The 20,929-nt window shown below is 42.7% G+C and overlaps 4 protein-coding genes and 2 pseudogenes across 4 annotated transcripts, besides 8 other annotated features; 4 read left to right on the plus strand and 2 right to left on the minus strand.

Annotated features, from left to right (window-relative positions):
- Positions 1-469: 469 nt before the first annotated feature.
- Positions 470-475: a repeat region (inverted telomeric repeat hexamer CCCTAA).
- Positions 476-505: 30 nt separating this feature from the next.
- Positions 506-868, plus strand: TB927.1.280 (hypothetical protein, conserved; the record flags this gene model as incomplete). Its single annotated transcript, XM_841304.1, has 1 exon — positions 506-868. One exon carries the CDS (start codon positions 506-508, stop codon positions 866-868), a length of 363 nt encoding a protein of 120 aa, XP_846397.1.
- Positions 869-1,096: 228 nt separating this feature from the next.
- On the plus strand, positions 1,097-5,443 carry TB927.1.290 (leucine-rich repeat protein (LRRP), putative; the record flags this gene model as incomplete). The annotated part of the gene is made up of 1 exon (XM_841305.1): positions 1,097-5,443. One exon carries the CDS (start codon positions 1,097-1,099, stop codon positions 5,441-5,443), a length of 4,347 nt encoding a protein of 1,448 aa, XP_846398.1.
- A 4,731-nt stretch (positions 5,444-10,174) lies between these two features.
- Positions 10,175-10,642: a sequence feature (RHS5 sequence at 5'-end of highly degenerate RHS5-ingi chimeric pseudogene).
- Positions 10,175-16,836, plus strand: an mRNA.
- Positions 10,643-10,890: a repeat region (RIME-A).
- Positions 10,643-15,847: a repeat region (ingi element inserted into RHS5 chimera to produce RHS5-ingi degenerate chimeric pseudogene).
- Positions 15,596-15,848: a repeat region (RIME-B).
- Positions 16,837-17,757: 921 nt separating the features above from the next.
- TB927.1.310 (hypothetical protein, unlikely) lies at positions 17,758-18,009 on the minus strand (the record flags this gene model as incomplete). Its single annotated transcript, XM_841306.1, has 1 exon — positions 17,758-18,009. The coding sequence occupies one exon, from the start codon at positions 18,007-18,009 to the stop codon at positions 17,758-17,760; it is 252 nt and encodes an 83-aa protein (XP_846399.1).
- Positions 18,010-18,373: 364 nt separating this feature from the next.
- TB927.1.320 lies at positions 18,374-19,142 on the plus strand (annotated as a pseudogene).
- Positions 18,374-19,142: a sequence feature.
- Positions 19,143-19,216: 74 nt separating this feature from the next.
- TB927.1.330 lies at positions 19,217-20,069 on the minus strand (annotated as a pseudogene).
- Positions 19,217-20,069: a sequence feature.
- Positions 20,070-20,433: 364 nt separating this feature from the next.
- Positions 20,434-20,808, plus strand: TB927.1.340 (hypothetical protein, unlikely; the record flags this gene model as incomplete). The annotated part of the gene is made up of 1 exon (XM_841307.1): positions 20,434-20,808. One exon carries the CDS (start codon positions 20,434-20,436, stop codon positions 20,806-20,808), a length of 375 nt encoding a protein of 124 aa, XP_846400.1.
- Between the last annotated feature and the right edge of the window lie 121 nt (positions 20,809-20,929).

Genomic DNA, 20,929 nt, shown 5'->3' on the forward strand with positions numbered 1-20,929 from the left:
AAGGTAACTGTGTTTTGTTTGCCACACTTCCGCTTGTTATTTCTCCAACTGGTTTCACTTTCAGAAGTCGCGTGTACACCACTTGTGGAGGAAATATTACATTAAGCAAAACCAACAACGAAAAAAATGGCAATACATTCTAAAACATTCCCTCAACATTGCAGAACTCATGAAAGGAACCATGGTTACTGCCACCAGGCTAAGCAAAGACCAAAAGGCTTTTGAAATGTGTTTTCGAATCGAATGTACCACTGGTATTTCTTTAACATGCAAACACAACACAAATCACTGCATACACAAACACGAGTGCCAAGCTTCTTATAGAGATATTTCAATACCTGAAAAAGGGACCGGGACGCAAAGTTTGGGAATGGAATTTCCCCACCCGTAACGGTGATTATCTAAGACGCTCAATCAACACATTTCCGCCTGTCCACAGTTAATCGGAAACCGTAGTGCCCATATGTCTCCCTAATTACTGTTGTCCCTTCAGTTTTCACAGTAGATGTTTCAATTGGTTTCTGCGGCCGAGGTAAATAAAGCTTATGTGTCATATCCGGGAGGTGTTTCCATGTGTCTTCGCTTTCCGTTTTGTCACTGCGTTTGGGCTCACGCAATGACATTAATTGAAATTTCAGGCCACTACCATATATGGGTGGCTCGTGGAGAGAGTGAGGATTGGGATTATTCTAACAGCTTTGTGGTTGTGTGTGTCGTGCTTTTGGAAAATATTGCAACCAATGAAAGGGAAGGCAAGTGTCACCTTACTTTCCATGCTGCGACATCAATGCATAAGAATTATATGCTAGTTGCTCTGCGAGGGAAGGCCGTGAAGGCGAAGGTTAGCTTCCGGTTTAAGGAAGTGTAGAGACTTCCTGATACTACTGTCAGAAACTACTGTTGCTGCGTGCTTCAGGCACTGGGTCAGTAATTCATAAATACAACAACGAGAATAAAATTAATCCCTTGTGGCTGCTAAGCGTGTAAGCAACTGAGAATAATAAACAGTATATTTTTGCCACACTTTATTGATTTCTTTATATATACAAAAAACCTCATTACATTTATCATTTCTTTTGTGCCCAAAGACTGCTGAATGAAGGTTAGGATTACTGACCATAACACATTTTGGCATGCACCTCAATTACTTCCTTATAACACTTCCCCCCCTCGTTTGATTCATCGCTTAGCTCTATTATTAAAAAAGAAAAAGCATTTCCTCAACACTCAGCACCTCAAGGAATCGGAAACGGGAACTACAATGTCAGGAAACCAAGGAAGAAAGCGACAGCGCAGCTCATCACCTGAGCAGTCAGAAGCTTTAAAGGAACCATCAACTACTGAACAAAATAAACTCACCACCGTTACAATCACCGAAGAGACGCGTGACGCCGGTAATGATGAAACTGTGATATCATTACTGAATGAGCATGAGAAATTGATTAAACAAACGACACGGCTGGAAAGCAGTGTGAAGGCACTTAAATGTTTCATGAGTAATCTCACAGCTATGAGTGGCGAAAGGCAAGGTGGTGTGTGTGATGACACCGAATGCATACATAGAGTAACATTATATAATGCTGCTGATAATGCCTTCAGTGACGAAGGACTATATGAAGGTGCTCTTTCCTCACTCTGTGGCCGTATTCAAGCTAAGAAATTAACCATCACGTTATCAAAGGGTTGGAAATTTAACTCACGACAAGTCAGTAAGCTAAAGCAGTTAGAAGAGTTACGCATTGAATATCCGCGTGGAAAACTTGTGAATATGATATCTTTGAAGAGACTGCAAATGTTGAAAAGGCTTTGTCTCAGGAGCAACAATATTGACAACAATGACGGTCGTCACTTATTCAATATTGGAACATTGGAGGAGTTGGCTATTACTGATACCATGCAACTGACAAATATCAGAGGAATCTCTCGCTTGACTAACCTGAAGTGTCTTGAGTTAAATTCCACAAATATTGACGACAGCTGTGTGGAGGAAATAAGTGCATGTGCTAAACTGTCCAAACTGTGTATATCTAAATGCAACAATATCACAGACGCGACACCAATTTCACAACTTGCAGCGCTGGAAGAGTTGAATCTAAGCAATTGCCACATAACGAAGGGAATAGGAACACTTGGCATGTTGTTGCGACTGCGTATGCTTGACTTGAGTGGTGTTCCTGTGGAAGATAATTGTCTGAAGGATTTGTGTGACTGTGGGTCTCTTGAAAGGCTGAACATTTCTTATCGTATTCAGCTGACAGATATCAATCCACTCTCCAATGCCACTGCTATTGAGGAATTGAACCTTAACGGTTGTCGCCGAATAACACGGGGGATAGGCGTTGTGTGGGCATTACCAAAGCTCCGTGTATTGCACATGAAGGATGTGCACCTGAGCGAGCCATCTCTCGATTCAGTTGGGACTGGTGGACCACTTGTAAAGGTCAGTCTTGATAACTGCGCAGGCTTTGGTGATATGACACTCTTATCCAGCATTGTTACACTCGAGGAGCTGAATATTCAAAAATGTGCTGACATCATTAGTGGTGTGGGTTGCCTTGGTACACTGCCATACCTGCGTGTGCTTAACATAAAGGAGGCACACATCTCGTCCCTTGACTTTACTGGTATTGGTGCCTCAAAATCCCTTTTACAGCTCAATATGGAGAGTATCACGGGACTGAGTAATGTGGAAGCACTCGCCAACATTTTGACTCTGGAAAAACTAAGCCTTCACGGCTGCACGGGTATTGACGCAGGAATTGGATGTCTTGGAAACCTGCCACAGCTTAAAATGTTGGACCTGTCTGGCACAAATACCGACAATGAGTCTCTCAGAAGTTTATGCCTATCGCAGACAGTGGTGTCCCTCAACCTTTCCCATTGTTGGAAAATGACAAATGTGTCCCATATTTCAAGCCTCGAAGCATTGAATGAACTGAATCTGAGCAACTGTTTTGGAATAAATGCAGGATGGGAAGCACTTGAAAAACTTCAGCAGCTACATGTGGCAATCCTCTCGAATACACATATTACTGATAGAGACATATCCCATTTCAGCAACTGCAAAAACCTTATTACGCTTGATCTTTCTTTCTGCAATAAGTTACTTGATGTTACAGCTCTCTCTAACATCACTACGCTTGAGGAGTTGAATCTTGATAGTTGTTCAAACATCAGAAAAGGGCTGAGCGTTCTTGGAGAGTTGCCACGGCTTTGTGTGTTGAACATAAAGGGTGTACAGTTGGAAGACTCAGTTATTGTTTCACTAGGGAATGGTAACTCATTTGTAAGGCTCAGTCTTGAGAACTGCAAAGGGTTTGGTGATGTCGCGCCCCTCTCGAACCTTGTTACACTTGAGGAACTGAATCTCCACTACTGTGACAAAGTAACCTCTGGAATGGGAACACTGGGCAGGCTACCGCAGCTTCGTGTACTGGATTTGGGACGGACACAAGTTGATGATAATTCCCTTGAGAATATCTGCACATGCTCAAGCCCACTTGTATCATTAAATCTTTCGAATTGCAAGAAAATAACATCTATTTCTGCAATAGCTTCCCTTACAGCATTGGAGGAACTCAACATTGACAACTGCTGTAATGTAACATCCGGCTGGAATGTATTTGGTACACTTCACCAACTGCGTGTAGCCACACTGTCGAATACACGCACTAATGATGAAAACGTACGGCACGTTAGCGAGTGCAAGTCTTTGAATACACTCAACCTTGCGTTTTGCAAAGATATAACAGACGTCACAGCACTTTCTAAAATTACCATGCTTGAGGAGTTGAACCTTGATTGTTGCCATAACATCAGAAAAGGTATTGAAACTCTTGGAACGCTTCCCAAGGCACGTATCCTAAGCATGAAGGAATGTTACATGGGAGACGGATATGCGCAACAATGTTCCATCCTTGGGAATAGTAAGTCACTTGTGAAACTGAATCTTGAGAGGTCAAGAGGGCGCATATCTGTGAAAGCTCTGTCTAACGTTGCGACGTTGGAGGAATTGGTACTCGATCATGCACGGAAAGTATGTTGTATACCGTCATTTTCCTGTCTACCGCGCCTTCGAGTACTGAATCTGAAATATACGGATATCAATGGTGATGTAACTAAAAATATTTCCGAATCAAAATCGCTGCGATCACTCAACTTATCACATTGCAAATGGGTAACTGATATATCAGTATTATCTTCCTTATTGACACTGGAGGAGCTGAATGTTAACTGCTGCAATGGAATACGAAAAGGCTGGGAGTCGCTCGGAAAGCTGCCTCTACTACGTGTGGCAATTCTATCTGATACTAAAATCACCGCTAAAGATATAGCTTGCCTCAGCAGTTGCAAAAAGCTGGTGAAACTAAAGTTCTTCCAGTGTGAGAAGTTGTCAGATGTTACGGTGGTGTATAAAATTCAATCACTGGAGGAGCTGATAGTTACGAGCTGTTCAGACGGCCTCAAGGGACTGAATGCCCTTGGTACACTCCCACGGTTGCGTTTTCACCATCTGCGAAATGTGAGAGGTAGTGATATATCTGTTGAATCTATTGGGACGAGCAAATCTCTCGTGAGGCTTCATATTGAAGTGGGCGAGGAGTTGACAGATATAACACCCCTCTCCAACATCACGTCCCTTGAGGAATTGTCATTGCGGGATTACCGTAAACCCCCGGAAGGAGTCGGGACACTTGGGAAACTGCCACGGCTTAAATCGCTGGATCTCGGTTTATCTCGCATTAGCGATAGCACACTTTATTGTATTTGTCTGTCTCGATCAATTACGTCACTTAACCTAGACTCCAGTTGGAAACTAACAGACATATCTCATATATCAAATCTTACGGCACTGGAGGAATTGAATCTGGGAGGATGTTACTACATAACTTCAGGCTGGGAAGCACTAAGCGAATTACCACGACTTCGTGTGCTCAACTTGGAATTCACCAGAGCTACGACGCGTGACGGTGGATACTATATCAGCAGATGCAAATACCTCGTCACACTCAACCTTGAATTGTGTGATATGACCGATGCTTCATGTCTTGCTAATATCAAGACACTGGAGGAGTTGCATATAGGAGGATGCGACGAGCTAACGCAGGGGTTTAGTGCACTTTTCACTCTTCCACAGTTGCGCATTCTTAACTTGATTTGTTCTCTTATTACAGATGAAGATCTCAGGGAAATTCAACCACCCCATACCATTGAGGAGCTCAATCTTTCTTATTGTGTGGAGCTTAATGATATTACACCACTTGGGAGGATAAAATCAATTAAAAAATTGCATCTCCGTCAGAGACATGATGTCAGAAGGCCTACAGAAGGATTCAGGAGTCTTTTGGAATTGCCATGTCTTTCTTGGGTTGACCTAGACAACGTGTATGGCTGGTCTGATGTTTCTTGTGAACTGAGAAAAAGGAGAGTACATATCCGTTAATATTTGATCCATTGCTTCACTTTGTATAATTTAGCAACTTATTGCTGAGAATACGTTATTAAATTTAACAGCCAGTTTGAGTGGTTCGCTCACTGTAGGCACTATTACTCAAACAGATACCAGTAACAATTCATACGGATGATATTGTATGTTACACTATCTTAAATACGAGAAATACGAAGATCTCATTACAGTCATGTAAGCGTTTAACAAATTAGTAAGTCATACCAATCATATATTGTGAAGAATAAAGAACAGTTAGGAAGGTGCGTGTGCGTGTATGTGACAAGCTTTTTTCTCAATGGAAATTTTGATTTTAGTTGTAAGCGTAGTAATTATTGTATTATTCTCGTTCATATTACAACTATACCAAATGAACATATCATTATATTGTATGCCATTCTAACTTTATGACTACACATCCACACACATATATATTGAATTATTATTACTATTTCTATCGTTCTTATTGTTATTACATGAAACACAACATTCACATTTAATTTTTACTCATAGCCACACCTGAAAAGTAAAAGCACTCAACATTCTGCAGTACTGTATACCTTTCAATGATATGAGGAGGTGAAGTTTATATACCATTAAAGTATAGTGAATATATTTCATTATTCTTATTATTATTTGCTTTACTGAAAGAAATGACAGAGTGACTTTACAATAAATTATATCAGAGCAGCATCTTAACCACCAATTTGCTACACAGGAAGAGGATAATACAACACATCACGTGTCTCGTGATTCTTTTTTACACTTGCCACTGGTATATCTACATTCTCAAACAGTGCGATTGAATATTCTCGTTTCATTAAAATATTATATTATAACTTGTTGTATTTGTTTGGTTTTTTAATAACATAATTTATTTTATTACATTTCCTTTCAGAATTATTTGGGCCAAACTTTTGTGAAGATGTCATACAATCTGAATTCCCTTGCGCAGCAAAGGGTTGTGTACCGCCTTAACCCATTAACATTTGTGCTACATGTGCATGGGAAAGTGTATTAAACATTTCACTGGTTTTGGGAAATATTATTTTCTTTCTTACAACATGATGCCTCAGAAGAACTGAAGGCGAGAGCAGATCCTTTCATTCATTTTATTTTCCTTTTCTCACCGTATCCGTATATGTTTATGACTTTCCAGAAAACACTGCTGGGGTAAATTATGTATTTCTTCATATTTACTTTTTATTTGACAACAACAAGAAAGGGATTTCCTCCTCACACACTTAAATTAATTAGACACTGCTGTTAACTGATAAGTTACAGACAGCCGCACATTTAAGTTACACAAATCCACACCGATTCGAAATAGTAAAATATCAAATATTATGTATTTATTTGAGAAAAAAAAGAGACGAAAAGAAGCGCTGCATCTGAAGCAAGATGCATGTGAGTTCGAAGAACAACTGTCATTTGAATATCATATCCCCAAATTGTTTTGATTACATTATTAGCAGTAAATGCTTACGGAACTTGGGAAGTGAATGACTACTGAAATTAGAAGCATGAGGACGCACCGCGATGGCACATGAAAGTAACATTGGTGGGATTTTTATATATTGGAAAGTGGAGTGGCTTTAAGGTGTTTTACATGATGTTTAGTTGGAGATTGAAATAATTCAAAAAGCAGTGAAAGACTGTTATGATACAGGAATCTTTTCGTTTACTAATTTCAAGCTCACTCCCGCGACGCACTATTTTCGGTTTGCATTGCAGGAGGTGGTATGATATATGCAACCGCTTATTTCTTATTTATTTATTTTTGCGAGTTTATATAAGTGTGGTTTGGTGGCGTGGAAAATTTTAGCATGTGGTTAATGTCTTTATGACAAGAAACTGCTCTGCTCGAGCGATGGTATTGGAAGGTTAAATATAAATTATATGTTTTATGAGTTAATCAAATGCTGAATGCTTCAACTGACTCACTCTTCAAACCAAAACACTTTCTCAGCTTTTCCACTCTCAGCTAAAAATGTAGTTCAGTTTCCAAACAGCACACCACATCTCATTCACCATCGGGTAAAGAGATATTTGTATGGGCAACACGAAAGTGGAGAAGTGCAGAAAGTAGAAATAAAGAATATATATATATATATCGAATTATGTTGGAACTGCAGGTATCATTCAACCTAAGAGTAAAAACACCCTTCCTTCTGTTGTGAGCCGCAACCATGCCGTGATGAAGTTACAAGTGGAAGGAGTTGACTCAAATCATTCATCACCTAATCTCTGTAATGTGAATATGTTTGTTGAGAGATATTCGTATGTTAATGAGAGACCATTATGCAGAGGGAAGAACAGCCGACGACTGCAACCTAAAACCCGTAATTTGCGGACTGTGATAAACTTTAATAGTTTCATTTTATTATGTAAAGATGGCATCAGCAGATTATACTTGTAAGCTGTTTGAAGTCAAAACAACGATACACGGAAGGGAATGTACAAGTGGTGATTTAAATCGTATGTTTATGAGAAATTTGTAGTGTGAATCAACTGTTGAAATATGTTGTGCGACATTAACACCAGATTTTTTTTTTTCATATTATTCTTCTTTTCTTTTTTTTTTTGCTTGTCTGTCGAACAATCTGAGGTTTAGTTGATATATTCCTGAGTTTCATCACATGTGTTGCTGTTTATATAATACTAATCGTTACAAACTAAATATCTGCAGTAAGTATATTAAAAGCATACGATTTGTCACCACCTCTTGTTTAATTTCTCTTTATTCAAACGGCACTTTCTTTTAATCTTGTAAATAATTTTTTTATCGTTGTTTCATTTGTTTGTACCCTTCATCCTCTGCGCACAGTGTTGTATTTATTTGCTTCTACACGCTCGCAAAAAAAAAAATATATATATATATATATCATTTTTAAACAAATCGCTTTTGTGACTGATGTTTGTTCGGTTTGCATCGTATTATAAGTGGAATGTAAGATTCGTTGATTAAACATTTCATGGCGCATCATTACCAATTTGTTTGCTATGAACTCACAATTAACCATGAGAAAGGTTTTTACGACTCATACTCCCTGCATAAGTGCAATGCACTGAAGGAATGTAATTTAATTAATTAATCTATTTATTTTTTATTACTATCATTTTTATTACCATTATTATTGTCAGTATTAATATTCAGGTTTTCATCCATCACTATTTTATTATTTATATTTTCTTTCCAACATCTGTTTCAAGAAACATGGTCGATTGGAAATAATGTAAACATCAATGGTTAGAGAAACTTTGATTTGCCTTGAGCGTGCAGATGCGCACAGTTCAAAAGGTTTCAGAAAGGTGATGGGGAACTTTAACCATATTTTTTATTACTGAATTCTTTCTCTCAAATGTTTTTGTTCTTTTGTATTGCACTTACATTCAAAACCAATTGGGCAGCGCTTCGAAGACAGTCAAGTGGCGTATGGAAATATTTGCGTATTGGTGGTTCTTTAAATTGTGATGATTACGTTCCTAACGGTGATGGAAAAAAATTAACATATGAATGTGTGTTCAATAATAATAATTATTATTAAATGCCAAGTTCCCTTACATTTTGTATCAAATAGTGAGTCTTTTTTTTAATCTCATTTTTTTAAAATGCGTATCGAGGTTTAGGAGGCACAATGTTGCTTAAAACTCAACTCTCACGAAAATGACACAAATTAAGGGAAGCTTCTATCGCAGCCACCATTTCCATGTGTGCAACAGTAATCGAGTCATTGTAACAATATATTTTTTGCGCGTGTGAAGTGTGAAATCCTCATGAGAACTCAAAATTTACTACAATAATACTCATTATGCAAGGTGCTTTGAGTGGGTAAGGCGGCGCAGACTCAAATATCCAAAACAATTTATTTTCCCATATGGCGGAACGAACGGAAACTGTAGTGAAACACACACTGCAAAGCGAGAAAAGTATATCTCCTGGTGCCGACACTCTCCAACGATGTGAACACAAACTCTTCATTTACGAACAGGAGGCTTCAGTTTGTTTATTTGTTTGTTTGTTTTTGAATCCATTCCTCACACCAGCGTCCAACATTAAATACAGGGAATTCAGAAACTTTATCATGACCATTATTGTTGTGTCTTGTAAGATGATGCATATTTTATGATAGGAACTTACTGGGCACCAGCAGCCAACAAAGAAATACGAAAGAATACAACAGTGATAAACATATATTACCTTGAAGTTACATGTGTACATTTGCGCGGAATTAGCTCAGTGGTGTTTGCGAACTCAGAGAATGAGGAAAACCAACAGTCAGATGAAATGAATAAAATACCAAATGTCGTGCATTCCTTGGAGGCATGAAAATAGATTCAATAACGCTAAGGTGTGACAGCAATGAGGCATGCCTCTGCTTGTAAACATGCGTTAAAAAGAGGGGAAATGTCAGTGAATACCTGAGGCAGCGCCAAAACTATTTTTTTTAATGGCCACCATGCTGCAGTAGAGCACTGTGGAAATATTTTCATTGGATAGAAAAATGTGTGTGGAAAGCTTATTAAAATTATTTGAAATTTATAACTGTTCTATCTGAGTAACCATGTGCGTCCTTTAGTATAGGAATCCCTTTGCGATAAAGCTTTTGTATCCTTTAAAAGGAAACACTAAGAAGCCGAATTAGTTAGAAAAGTAAAGCAAATATTTTAATCAAGAACAATACTCAACATTTTGCTTCAGGACACCAGACACTTATTCTGGGAGAAAAGCGTCTGAGGGAACGTGAAGCAAGAGGTGATAATGTTTTCAGTTTATATGGCTCCGTATGCAATTCAAAGTGGAGTGACATTATAATGGACAATGGAACTCAAATGCTGGGCATGAAGTTTGTTGATGGAACGCGTGCTGATGATATAATGTGGAAAGATGAAGAAGTTAATGTCGTCCCCAAAATTGAGGAAACTTTTGAACATAAGCCGGAACGCACGGGAAGGAGGTGAAGCAACGGTTCCAACATCTTAAATGGAGTGGTCGTACTCACAGTTTAATATTTAAATTCACAATGACATTCTCATTCAGAGAAAGGACTGGAGACTGAAATGTTGTGGAAAGAAAGCTCTGCGCTTGGCCAGCTGAGGAAACTCGAATACTAAGACACGCACCAAATCCTTACATTGTGATTGGAAACTCCAGAATCAGTAAGTCACTGGCCATCGGCTCACTTCTCCTTCACACCCTGGCGATGCCGGCCACCTCAACGTGGTGCCAGGGTCCAGTACCCCGTATCATCGGGGGAAGCCAAGAGCCAGCAGAGTTCCTTTCATGGGGAACACTGCTGTGCTCCGGCTACGGCATCATACAGCACAGGGATCAGCAGCGTCTTGCTGGGACACCGTTTTTCATTTGTCGGTCCCTGGGCACGTGCCAGCGTGCCATCAGCAGTATCATCCGCACTAAGATGCTGCTGTCCGGTGATGTGGAAGAGAATCCCGGCCCGTCGTTGCGCGGGATGCAGTGGAACTGCGCCGGGCTATCTCAAGGAAAGAGATTAGCACTCCACAAAACCCTTGTTGATGAGCGGATCGCCTTTTGTCTGTTGAGCGAGACAAGGATGACGCCTGGAGAGGCGGCTTGCTTTAGCGTTGCTGGCTACCAACATCACGGAATAGCTCGTAACTGCAAAGGAGGTGGTGTATCAATACTAGTGAGGGAGGACCTACCAGTCGAGACCGGTATGGCCGTTGTTGGTCGCATTGAAAAAGTGCATGCAACAATTCACCTTGCACGTGGAACGGCGCTGACTGTCACGTCGGCATACATCCCACCAGAACACACCTTCACGGCAACTGACCTAGATACGCTTCTGACGACTGACGGTGCCCAGCTCATCGGTGCAGACGCTAACGCACACGCGTTGGCATGGGATCGCGCGAGCCCGCCAAATACCAAGGGTGAAACCCTCACACAGTGGTGCATTGACAACCAGTTTCTGGTATGCAACACTGGTGAGTGCACCAGGTACGCGCGCCACTACGGGGAGTCCACCCCTGATGTGACACTGTCAAGGAATTGCACAGTGTACACGTGGACATCGCTGTATTCTCCCGATAGCGATCACCATCACATATTTTTCGACGTTATCGTTGGAGACGACACAGGTGCACTGAGTTGCCCGCGGCTTCAAAAGCCCATGTACGCATGGCTAAAAGCTAACTGGAGGAATTTCCGTCTCAAGGTTGACGAGCTCTGCAGGAAAATTGGTAGAGAGAAGAATGTCAACACCCTGGAACAGAAATTGAGCTCCGCCATCCGCATTGGACACCTGAGCTCGCGAAACTCGATGAAGAGAGCGCTGGATGCGGACCCTCCCACCGAAGGGAAAAGTTGGTAGCCACGCGTAAGCAGATCCTGGACCGTACCCCAAAGAAGAGATGGAGCACGCTATGCTCCAGACTTGCGGTGTCAGACCGCTGCAGTTGGCACATTGTCAAGAAGGTATATGCGCCACGACCACTAACCACACCGGCTGTACTTGTTGATAACGCGGCCATCACGGACTACTGTCAAGCTGAGAGGTTCAGTAAACTGTACTCGTCCCGCGCAAGAAGGCACCCCGACTCACACCCACCGGCACCAATAAAGACGATAGCGAGTGAGTTCAGTCCCATCACGATGGCTGAACTACGGAGATCGATCAAACTGCTACCGAGTGGATCCGCAGCCGGACCTGATTGCTTATACAACGAGGCACTGCAACATCTCGGTAGAACAGCGCTGAATGTTGTTCTGAGGCTATTCAATGAGAGCCTACGAACGGGAGTCGTGCCGCCTGCATGGAAGACTGGTGTTATCATCCCCATCCTGAAGGCCGGAAAAAAGGCGGAGGACCTCGATTCTTACAGGCCTGTGACGCTCACGAGCTGTCTCTGCAAAGTCATGGAGCGCATAATTGCCGCGAGACTTAGAGACACTGTTGAGTCCCAGCTGACGCCGCAGCAATCAGGCTTTCGCCCCGGATGCTCAACGCTCGAACAACTCCTGCACGTCCGCGCTGCCCTCTGCCGTCCCACGCACCAATCTCGTACGGGTGCTGTATTCGTTGACTACGAGAAGGCATTTGATACAGTAGACCACGACAAAATTGCGAGGGAAATGCACAGAATGAAGGTATCATCCCACATTGTGAAGTGGTGCGTATCATTTCTGAGTAACCGAACTGGCAGAGTGAGATTCAAGGAGAAACTCTCCAGAAGCAGAACATTTGAGCGAGGAGTGCCACAAGGAACTGTCCTTGGCCCAATCATGTTCATTATTGTCATGAACTCGTTGAGCCAACGCCTTGCAGAGGTGCCGTTACTGCAGCACGGATTCTTTGCAGACGACCTAACGCTACTTGCGAGGCACACAGAGAGGGATGCCATCAACCACACACTACAGTGCGGTCTAAACGTGGTGTTACAGTGGTCAAAAGAGTACTTCATGTCTGTCAACGTAGCGAAAACAAAGTGCACACTCTTCGGGTGTATAGAGCGCCACCCCCTTACGTTGCAACTGGACGGCGAAAGAATAGGAGCTGACAGGACACCGAAGCTTCTAGGAGTAACATTCCAGTGTCTGCAAGGGATGGCAACACATGCGGCCGAAACGAGACGCAAGATGGACTTCCGACTACTGCAGATAGCAGCCATCTCAGCTTCTACATGGGGGCCAAGACGACAAGTACTGAGAACTTTTTATCTAGCACTCGTACAGGCACACACCATGTATGGCATTGAGGTATGGTACTGGGACGCTTCGGAACGAAGTCGCGACCTCCTTGCATCAGCACAACACAAAGCCAGTCGCATCATAGCCGGCATACCGCATGGGACGCGCAAAGAGGACTCTCTGCTGGAAGCAAACCTCCTGCCACTCAAGACGGCCACTCTTGTGCGCAGCATGAAATTCATGCTGATGTGTGAGTCACGAGGCGGATGTTTGCGGCGCAGTGCTGAAGAAGTATACCACAGCAAACACCCAGTCAGAGTCTTACATTCCCGCATCATGCGGTCCTACCCCCACCTCCGCATTGAGCCACGCGAGCACCCACTAGAGACATCGACGCTCCGCCACAGCTGCCGACCGATATTTCACACGCAGATAAAGCCTGTGTGCGCTGATGACCCTGACGATGTCAAAAGGGAGGCTTCCGAAAAGTGGATTGAACGACATTTTGCACGGAGGGGGAAGGAGCCACCGCGGCGAGAGCACTACGAATTGTGGACTGATGGATCCGTGTCCCTCGGTGAGAAGACCGGGGCAGCTGCCCTGCTCTATAGAAACAACACGCTGATTTGTGCACCAAAGACCGGAGCAGGGGAACTCTCATGCAGTTACAGAGCGGAATGCGTAGCATTAGAGATAGGACTGTAACGGCTGCTGAAATGGCTTCCGGCTTACAGAAGCACACCGAGCAGGTTGTCCATCTTCTCTGACTCGCTGTCAATGTTAACAGCACTGCAGGCAGGTCCACTAGCCGTAACGGACCCAATTCTGAGACGACTATGGAGGCTTCTGCTTCAAGTTCAGAGAAGGAAGGTGCGTATCCTAATTCAATTTATGTTCGGTCATTGTGATATGAAACGGAATGAGGTTTGTGATGAAATGGCTAAAAAGGCCGCAGATTTACCACAGTTGCGAGACACATGGATCCCCGACATCATTGCTTATGCGAAGCGAGTGCTTAGGTCGGAAGAAGTCCATGAGAACACTCATAGGTTTGGTATCACTGGCAACCACTTTTCAACAAAATATAAAGAAGAACTGACGAGGGAAGAAGAAACGGCACTGGCACGCTTTCGGGTTGGGTCTTCAAGACACTATGGATGGATGTTGCGAAAGATCAACCCGAGTGTGCCTCCACAGTGCCGATGGTGCAACCCGCAACATGCAGCGATAGGGCCAACAATACAAAAGGCCCCAACTGTTGCGACACGCACTCTTCAGAGAACCTCCGAACCGACCAAATGTACGGAATGTGATGCCACATACCAATGCCGCTCGAGTGCTGTAACGCATATGGTAAACAAACATGGCTTTGTGCGAGCTGATGCCCTCCGGAGGATCAAATACGGCGATGCAACACCCGCAGTGGATATCCCCCCGGAGCCCCCTCCAGTGGTGGCGATCGTTCCCCTACCATCGAGCACACGAGTCCCGATGAGACCGCAGGTGCTTCATTGTACCATCTGTGCCTCCAAATTCGCAGTGCCAGGCCGACTATTACACCACCTTAGAACAATACATGGCATAGGCAGCGGTAGTTTCCGCGTGAAAAGGGGGCGAGAGAACGAAGACTCATTGCAAGGAGATGGTAGCGCTCCAGCAGCGCCAGCCTCTCAGGATACACGGAAGCTGCCGTTTCAATGTGACCTGTGCGAGGCGAGCTTCGGTACACGTTCTTCCCTGACACTACACAAAAAATTCAAACATAAAAGCATAGTGACGGAGGACGGTACCGTGGTGTTAGTGCAATTCCCTCGTAAGCGTGCCCGTGAGGGAAACGTTGACGTCCCGGGGAAGGGCGAGGTGCAGTGTGGTGTGTGTGCCAAAAAGTGCTCAGTTGCAGGGACTCCCTCATCCGACACTGTAAGGCTTTCCACAAAGGTGAGGAAGTCGAGCTTAAATGCAGCAAAAGCACAAAATTGTGTGCCACTGATTCCCCCCGTACAAACACATCCATGTTGGTGTGCCCGACATGCGGAAGGCAGTGTGCTAGCAAAACTGGCCTCACCCTACATCAAAAGAAGATGCACGGTATGAAGGTAGAGCGCGCTGTAACCAGCCAACGCGGCGACTGCGAAGAAACGTCGCTGCACTTGATGAGCTGTCCCGGTTTGAAGAAGTTACGTGTCAGGTTTGCGGTAGAAGGTGAGTGTGTGCGGGATGTATGCTTCTCCAAAAGGCTGGCGCAATTTCTCATTGCGGTTGAACGGAGCCGGCCGCAGGTGAAGTCCTCACCTAAGGTAACAGTCATACAACCCACTCTTCCTTCTGCAACTTCCCCCCTTATTGCCGAGTGTGGAGCTAGCAGGAAAAGCACCGGACGCAGGAATAGTCCAGACACCCTCAGAGACAGAGGAGGTATGCAGTCAACAAGCAACAGAAACAGAAAGAGGGGGAGAGAATAATAAACGAATAACAAAAATCAAAACAAAAGGATTGCCAATTGACATCTTTTGGAGAGTCCAGGGTGGGAGGCTTCTCGCCCCATCTGCTGTATTCCGTTCATATGCGGAAATACAACAAAAATTATAGAGAGTGTGTTAGGATGAATGAAAAAGGGAGACTCTGCCACAGTCGCCAGACCGATAGCATTTCAGGGCTCTACGGTGATGGCTGATGGCCGCGCCAGTGGGGGGAAACTCCCACGAAGGCACGAAGAAAATTCAAAAAAAAAAATTCTCCTTCACAAACTAAAGCATGATGCCAGAGTATTGCCTGTTACCGCATATTTTATAGGAGGTCATGCATGCATATATATATGTATATGTATATATGTCTGTGTTGTATCTTGGAACGTTGCGCCCATATGGCAAATGGATTGGAAGACTGCTGCTGCATAAATTCATCAACCTTGGTCGCATCTATCGTACAGGAGATTCCGAAACGTATGTGTGCACGCTGCACTTTGAATCCGCATTGAGGGTGGTAACTTTCCAGTCGCGCAGAGACGTTGCACGACAACATTGTGTGAGGAGAGTCACTCATATACAGATCAGTTTTGTCTTGTGTTTTGAAGGTGATGCCGCAAGTGCTTTCGATTTTCCCAGGGTATTATTTCCTTTTATTGACATGATAGGGTCATTGCCCGCAACCGCGGAGTGGAAACAGGAAACGATGCAGGATGTCAGCGTGTTGAACCGCCTGAGCGATATTTTCCTGAACTTCAGTAAAGCACAGCGCCTTCCAAATATCCATGAGGGAACAATCAACTCTCCACACACCATGCAACTTTACGGGTTCCCACCCATTTTCCCACTATTTGATACCTTGTTTGTTGTGGATTGCGACACAACCACCGAAGTTGAAAATCAACGAAAAATAAACGGTGGTGATGTTGCAATTCCAAACTGCTGGATCACATGATAACAAAACAGGAACAGCCCTTAATATGCTCGAGAATCCTGTCCTTCTAACATGTGATGCGAATAGGGATATGTTTTTGGGAAATTTTATGAATGAATTTGGGTGGGGAGTTATTTGTGCTCAGCATGTTGCCGTCAGAAAGATGAGACGCCAACAATTGTGCAACGATACAGCGGGCAAATGAAGTGAGGAAGATCGCAAATATGTTCATTTATTTTGGGCCAACAGTATGAAACATTACCTTGTGCAATTTAATGTTAATACCGTCGCTATGTTAGCTATTGAAAATATTGCGGGGAGGGGAAGTAACCGACATGGATGTAAATCATGAAAGAGCGGCTGTGGGAAATCAATAAAAGAGAGGAAGGAGAAGAGTAAACGGGGAAAACATCAACAAAAGAGTGTGGAAACAAATAATCACGGCAGGTGATGTCACGGTATAACTCTGTGTTAGGAGGGTTGTGGACTCTATCAAAATTAACCTCTCGGCAGTAAGCACAGTTAACAACGAGCGTATGATCCCTTTTTAAAATTTGGTTACTTTAATTCGTTTTTTTTTATTACTTAACGATGTTAACATTAGATACGATATGCATTTTTTGTAGAAGCACATATGTGTTAATGAAAACATTGCAACATTGTTTACATCAGATATTAATACTTAGCTGCCTAACCGTAATTTCCTACAGAGCGTGTCGTTTACGGTTTTCATTTCTACCAGATGGATGTCACATATTGTGTTTAATATTTTACACTGAGTGATGTGTCCGAAATATTTTTTTTTCTTAATCGTCGACGCCCCTTTCACCTTTTCATGTATTCTCCTAATTTTTCTCTACCATTTGTTACTTAAGGTGCGCACAGATACGAATGTATGAAGGTTTCTGTGCAAGAAGCCGAGGTGTCCAGTTCACTATTTATTTGATGGAAAGTCATTATTTTGAGTGTGCGATTCGTTGTACATCCACTGGCTACCGGCACAGCGTATGTTATCACTTGCCCTATCTTTCATATGATTACTCTAAAATGATTAGAGTTCAGCGGTATGAAAAGTGTAATAATACCCGAGAAGTGCAGTTCCAACTGTTGATGGGTAATATTTATGTTTGATTGTCAGGTGGTGATTTACTAACATGAAGTATGCAGTTTATTATGATAGGCTGAGAAGGAGGGGAATGATGATGCGTTGAAGGACGTGAGGTAACTGATAGTATTATTATTATTATTGTTTTTTTTTGTTAACTGATGTATTCCATAACATTGAGGATGCAGTGGGACTTAGGGGTGAAGCACTTTGGGAACTGTATTTGTGTTTGCATGGATGAGCTTGAGCCAATAGAACCCGCTGTCGCGTATCAACAAGAGTGGAAATTAGTGGAACAGTTTTTGTATGTTTCTTTGTATTGTGGTGAGCTTTCGTTGATTTCCCTCTTAACTTTCGTTGTTTATTGATTTTTGTTATTTGTTGTTTCATTCATTTTGGATCGTCAGAAATGTGAGGGTGCAATGTGTTTGTTTTTGGTTTTTTTCACACCGCCCACAGTTGGGATTGGTGATGCATGAAATTCATTATTTTTATATTTGGCATATGATAACAAGGCAAGGGAAATATTTATACAGCTGCCGTATTTTGGAATTGTTTTCCTTAATACCAAATAAGGTATAATACCGTATAACACAAACAATAGTGAATAAATATTATCTCGCTTTATTACTTTTGTTATTATATTAAACTATTCGCACACTGTTATTTTCCTCATCGGTTATTTTACTTCAGTTATTTATATTTTCAGAGAAGTAAAGGAAAGGGAAGTTAAATTAAGTTAATAATAAAATGTATGCCGAGAGCCAACAATCCTGCAGCTCCACGTGGAAACGATGCAAATCAACAAGTGGCAGGTAATATTGAAGCAGCCATGAGGAGACCACGGGATGAAAATGTACCGCCTCCTCCTCCTCCTGCTGCTGCTGCTGCTCAGCCTCCACAAATACGGCAGAGAACTGAAGAGAGGCCCAATTGGACAATGAATAGTAAGGTGAGGGATGTGCTGCTGGAAGATGTGCCGCTGCAACGGTATGAGGTTCTGCGTAAAATGACACTGCATGATTTATGGAGTGGCAGAAACGGAAAATGTGAGGATTCCCATGTTTGTTGAAAATCCGGGAGAATATATTACGAACGCAAGAATTCTACATGACATACAGAATCTCCACAAGTTCAGACAGTACAAAAAGATTTGTGAGCGGTTGCCTGAAGTAGAAGGAAATCTCCTCTCTACCTTAATGGGAAGGGAAATTTACTACCTCAGTCAGTGGGAGGAGAAGGGAAGAGGGGAAATAAGGGAATTTGTTGGTCCCGTGGCGAGGGGAAGGTTGGATGGAGCACTGGAGGTCGCCAAAGAAGCAAGGAAACGAGCTGCCCAACCAGCCTGTGGTGCTGTCGAACTTAAAGGAGTGTATGATTCTATATACAATGCGAAATGGAGTTATGTGATGCCGGGTTATGATGAAGAGCCACTTGGAATGAAAGTGTTTAATGGAAAACCGCAGCGCATTTGGACCGAAGCGGAGGTGGATATAACTCCTGAACCTGCGAATGTTGATGCAGAGATTAAGAAGGGATCCAATGGTTTAGAGATTTTTGTTCTCACTTCGGAGAAGGTGATTTGCGCCCCGTACCGCTATGTGAAGCAGGAGTTCGAGCTTTGAATAGTGTTACGCCCCCCGCCAACCTTCTCCGAAGTGAGAACAAAAATCTCCAAACCATTGGGTCTCTCCGGCACTCGTGCATCAACATTCGCAGGTTCAGGAGTTATATCCACCTCCGCTTCGGTCCAAATGCGCTGCGGTTTTCCATTAAACACTTTCATTCCAAGTGGCTCTTCATCATAACCCGGCATCACATAACTCCATTTCGCATTGTATATAGAATCATACACTCCTTTAAGTTCGACAGCACCACAGGCTGGTTGGGCAGCTCGTTTCCTTGCTTCTTTGGCGACCTCCAGTGCTCCATCCAACCTTCCCCTCGCCACGGGACCAACAAATTCCCTTATTTCCCCTCTTCCCTTCTCCTCCCACTGACTGAGGTAGTAAATTTCCCTTCCCATTAAGGTAGAGAGGAGATTTCCTTCTACTTCAGGCAACCGCTCACAAATCTTTTTGTACTGTCTGAACTTGTGGAGATTCTGTATGTCATGTAGAATTCTTGCGTTCGTAATATATTCTCCCGGATTTTCAACAAACATGGGAATCCTCACATTTTCCGTTTCTGCCACTCCATAAATCATGCAGTGTCATTTTACGCAGAACCTCATACCGTTGCAGCGGCACATCCCTCGCCTTACTATTCATCGTCCAGTTGGGCCCCTCTTCAGTTCTCTGCCGTATTTGTGGAGGCTGAGCAGCAGCAGCAGCAGCAGGAGGCGGTACATTTTCATCCCGTGGTCTCCTCATGGCTGCTTCAATATTACCTGCCACTTGTTGATTTGCATCGTTTCCACGTGGAGCTGCAGGATTGTTGGCTCTCGGCATACATTTTATTATTAACTTAATTTAACTTCCCTTTCCTTTACTTCTCTGAAAATATAAATAACTGAAGTAAAATAACCGATGAGGAAAATAACAGTGTGCGAATAGTTTAATATAATAACAAAAGTAATAAAGCGAGATAATATTTATTCACTATTGTTTGTGTTATACGGTATTATACCTTATTTGGTATTAAGGAAAACAATTCCAAAATACGGCAGCTGTATAAATATTTCCCTTGCCTTGTTATCATATGCCAAATATAAAAATAATGAATTTCATGCATCACCAATCCCAACTGTGGGCGGTGTGAAAAAAACCAAAAACAAACACATTGCACCCTCACATTTCTGACGATCCAAAATGAATGAAACAACAAATAACAAAAATCAATAAACAACGAAAGTTAAGAGGGAAATCAACGAAAGCTCACCACAATACAAAGAAACATACAAAAACTGTTCCACTAATTTCCACTCTTGTTGATACGCGACAGCGGGTTCTATTGGCTCAAGCTCATCCATGCAAACACAAATACAGTTCCCAAAGTGCTTCACCCCTAAGTCCCACTGCATCCTCAATGTTATGGAATACATCAGTTAACAAAAAAAAAACAATAATAATAATAATACTATCAGTTACCTCACGTCCTTCAACGCATCATCATTCCCCTCCTTCTCAGCCTATCATAATAAACTGCATACTTCATGTTAGTAAATCACCACCTGACAATCAAACATAAATATTACCCATCAACAGTTGGAACTGCACTTCTCGGGTATTATTACACTTTTCATACCGCTGAACTCTAATCATTTTAGAGTAATCATATGAAAGATAGGGCAAGTGATAACATACGCTGT

This window comes from Trypanosoma brucei, chromosome 1 (assembly GCF_000002445.2).
Source record: "Trypanosoma brucei brucei TREU927 chromosome 1, complete sequence".
In the NCBI taxonomy this organism is placed as follows: domain Eukaryota; phylum Euglenozoa; class Kinetoplastea; order Trypanosomatida; family Trypanosomatidae; genus Trypanosoma; species Trypanosoma brucei.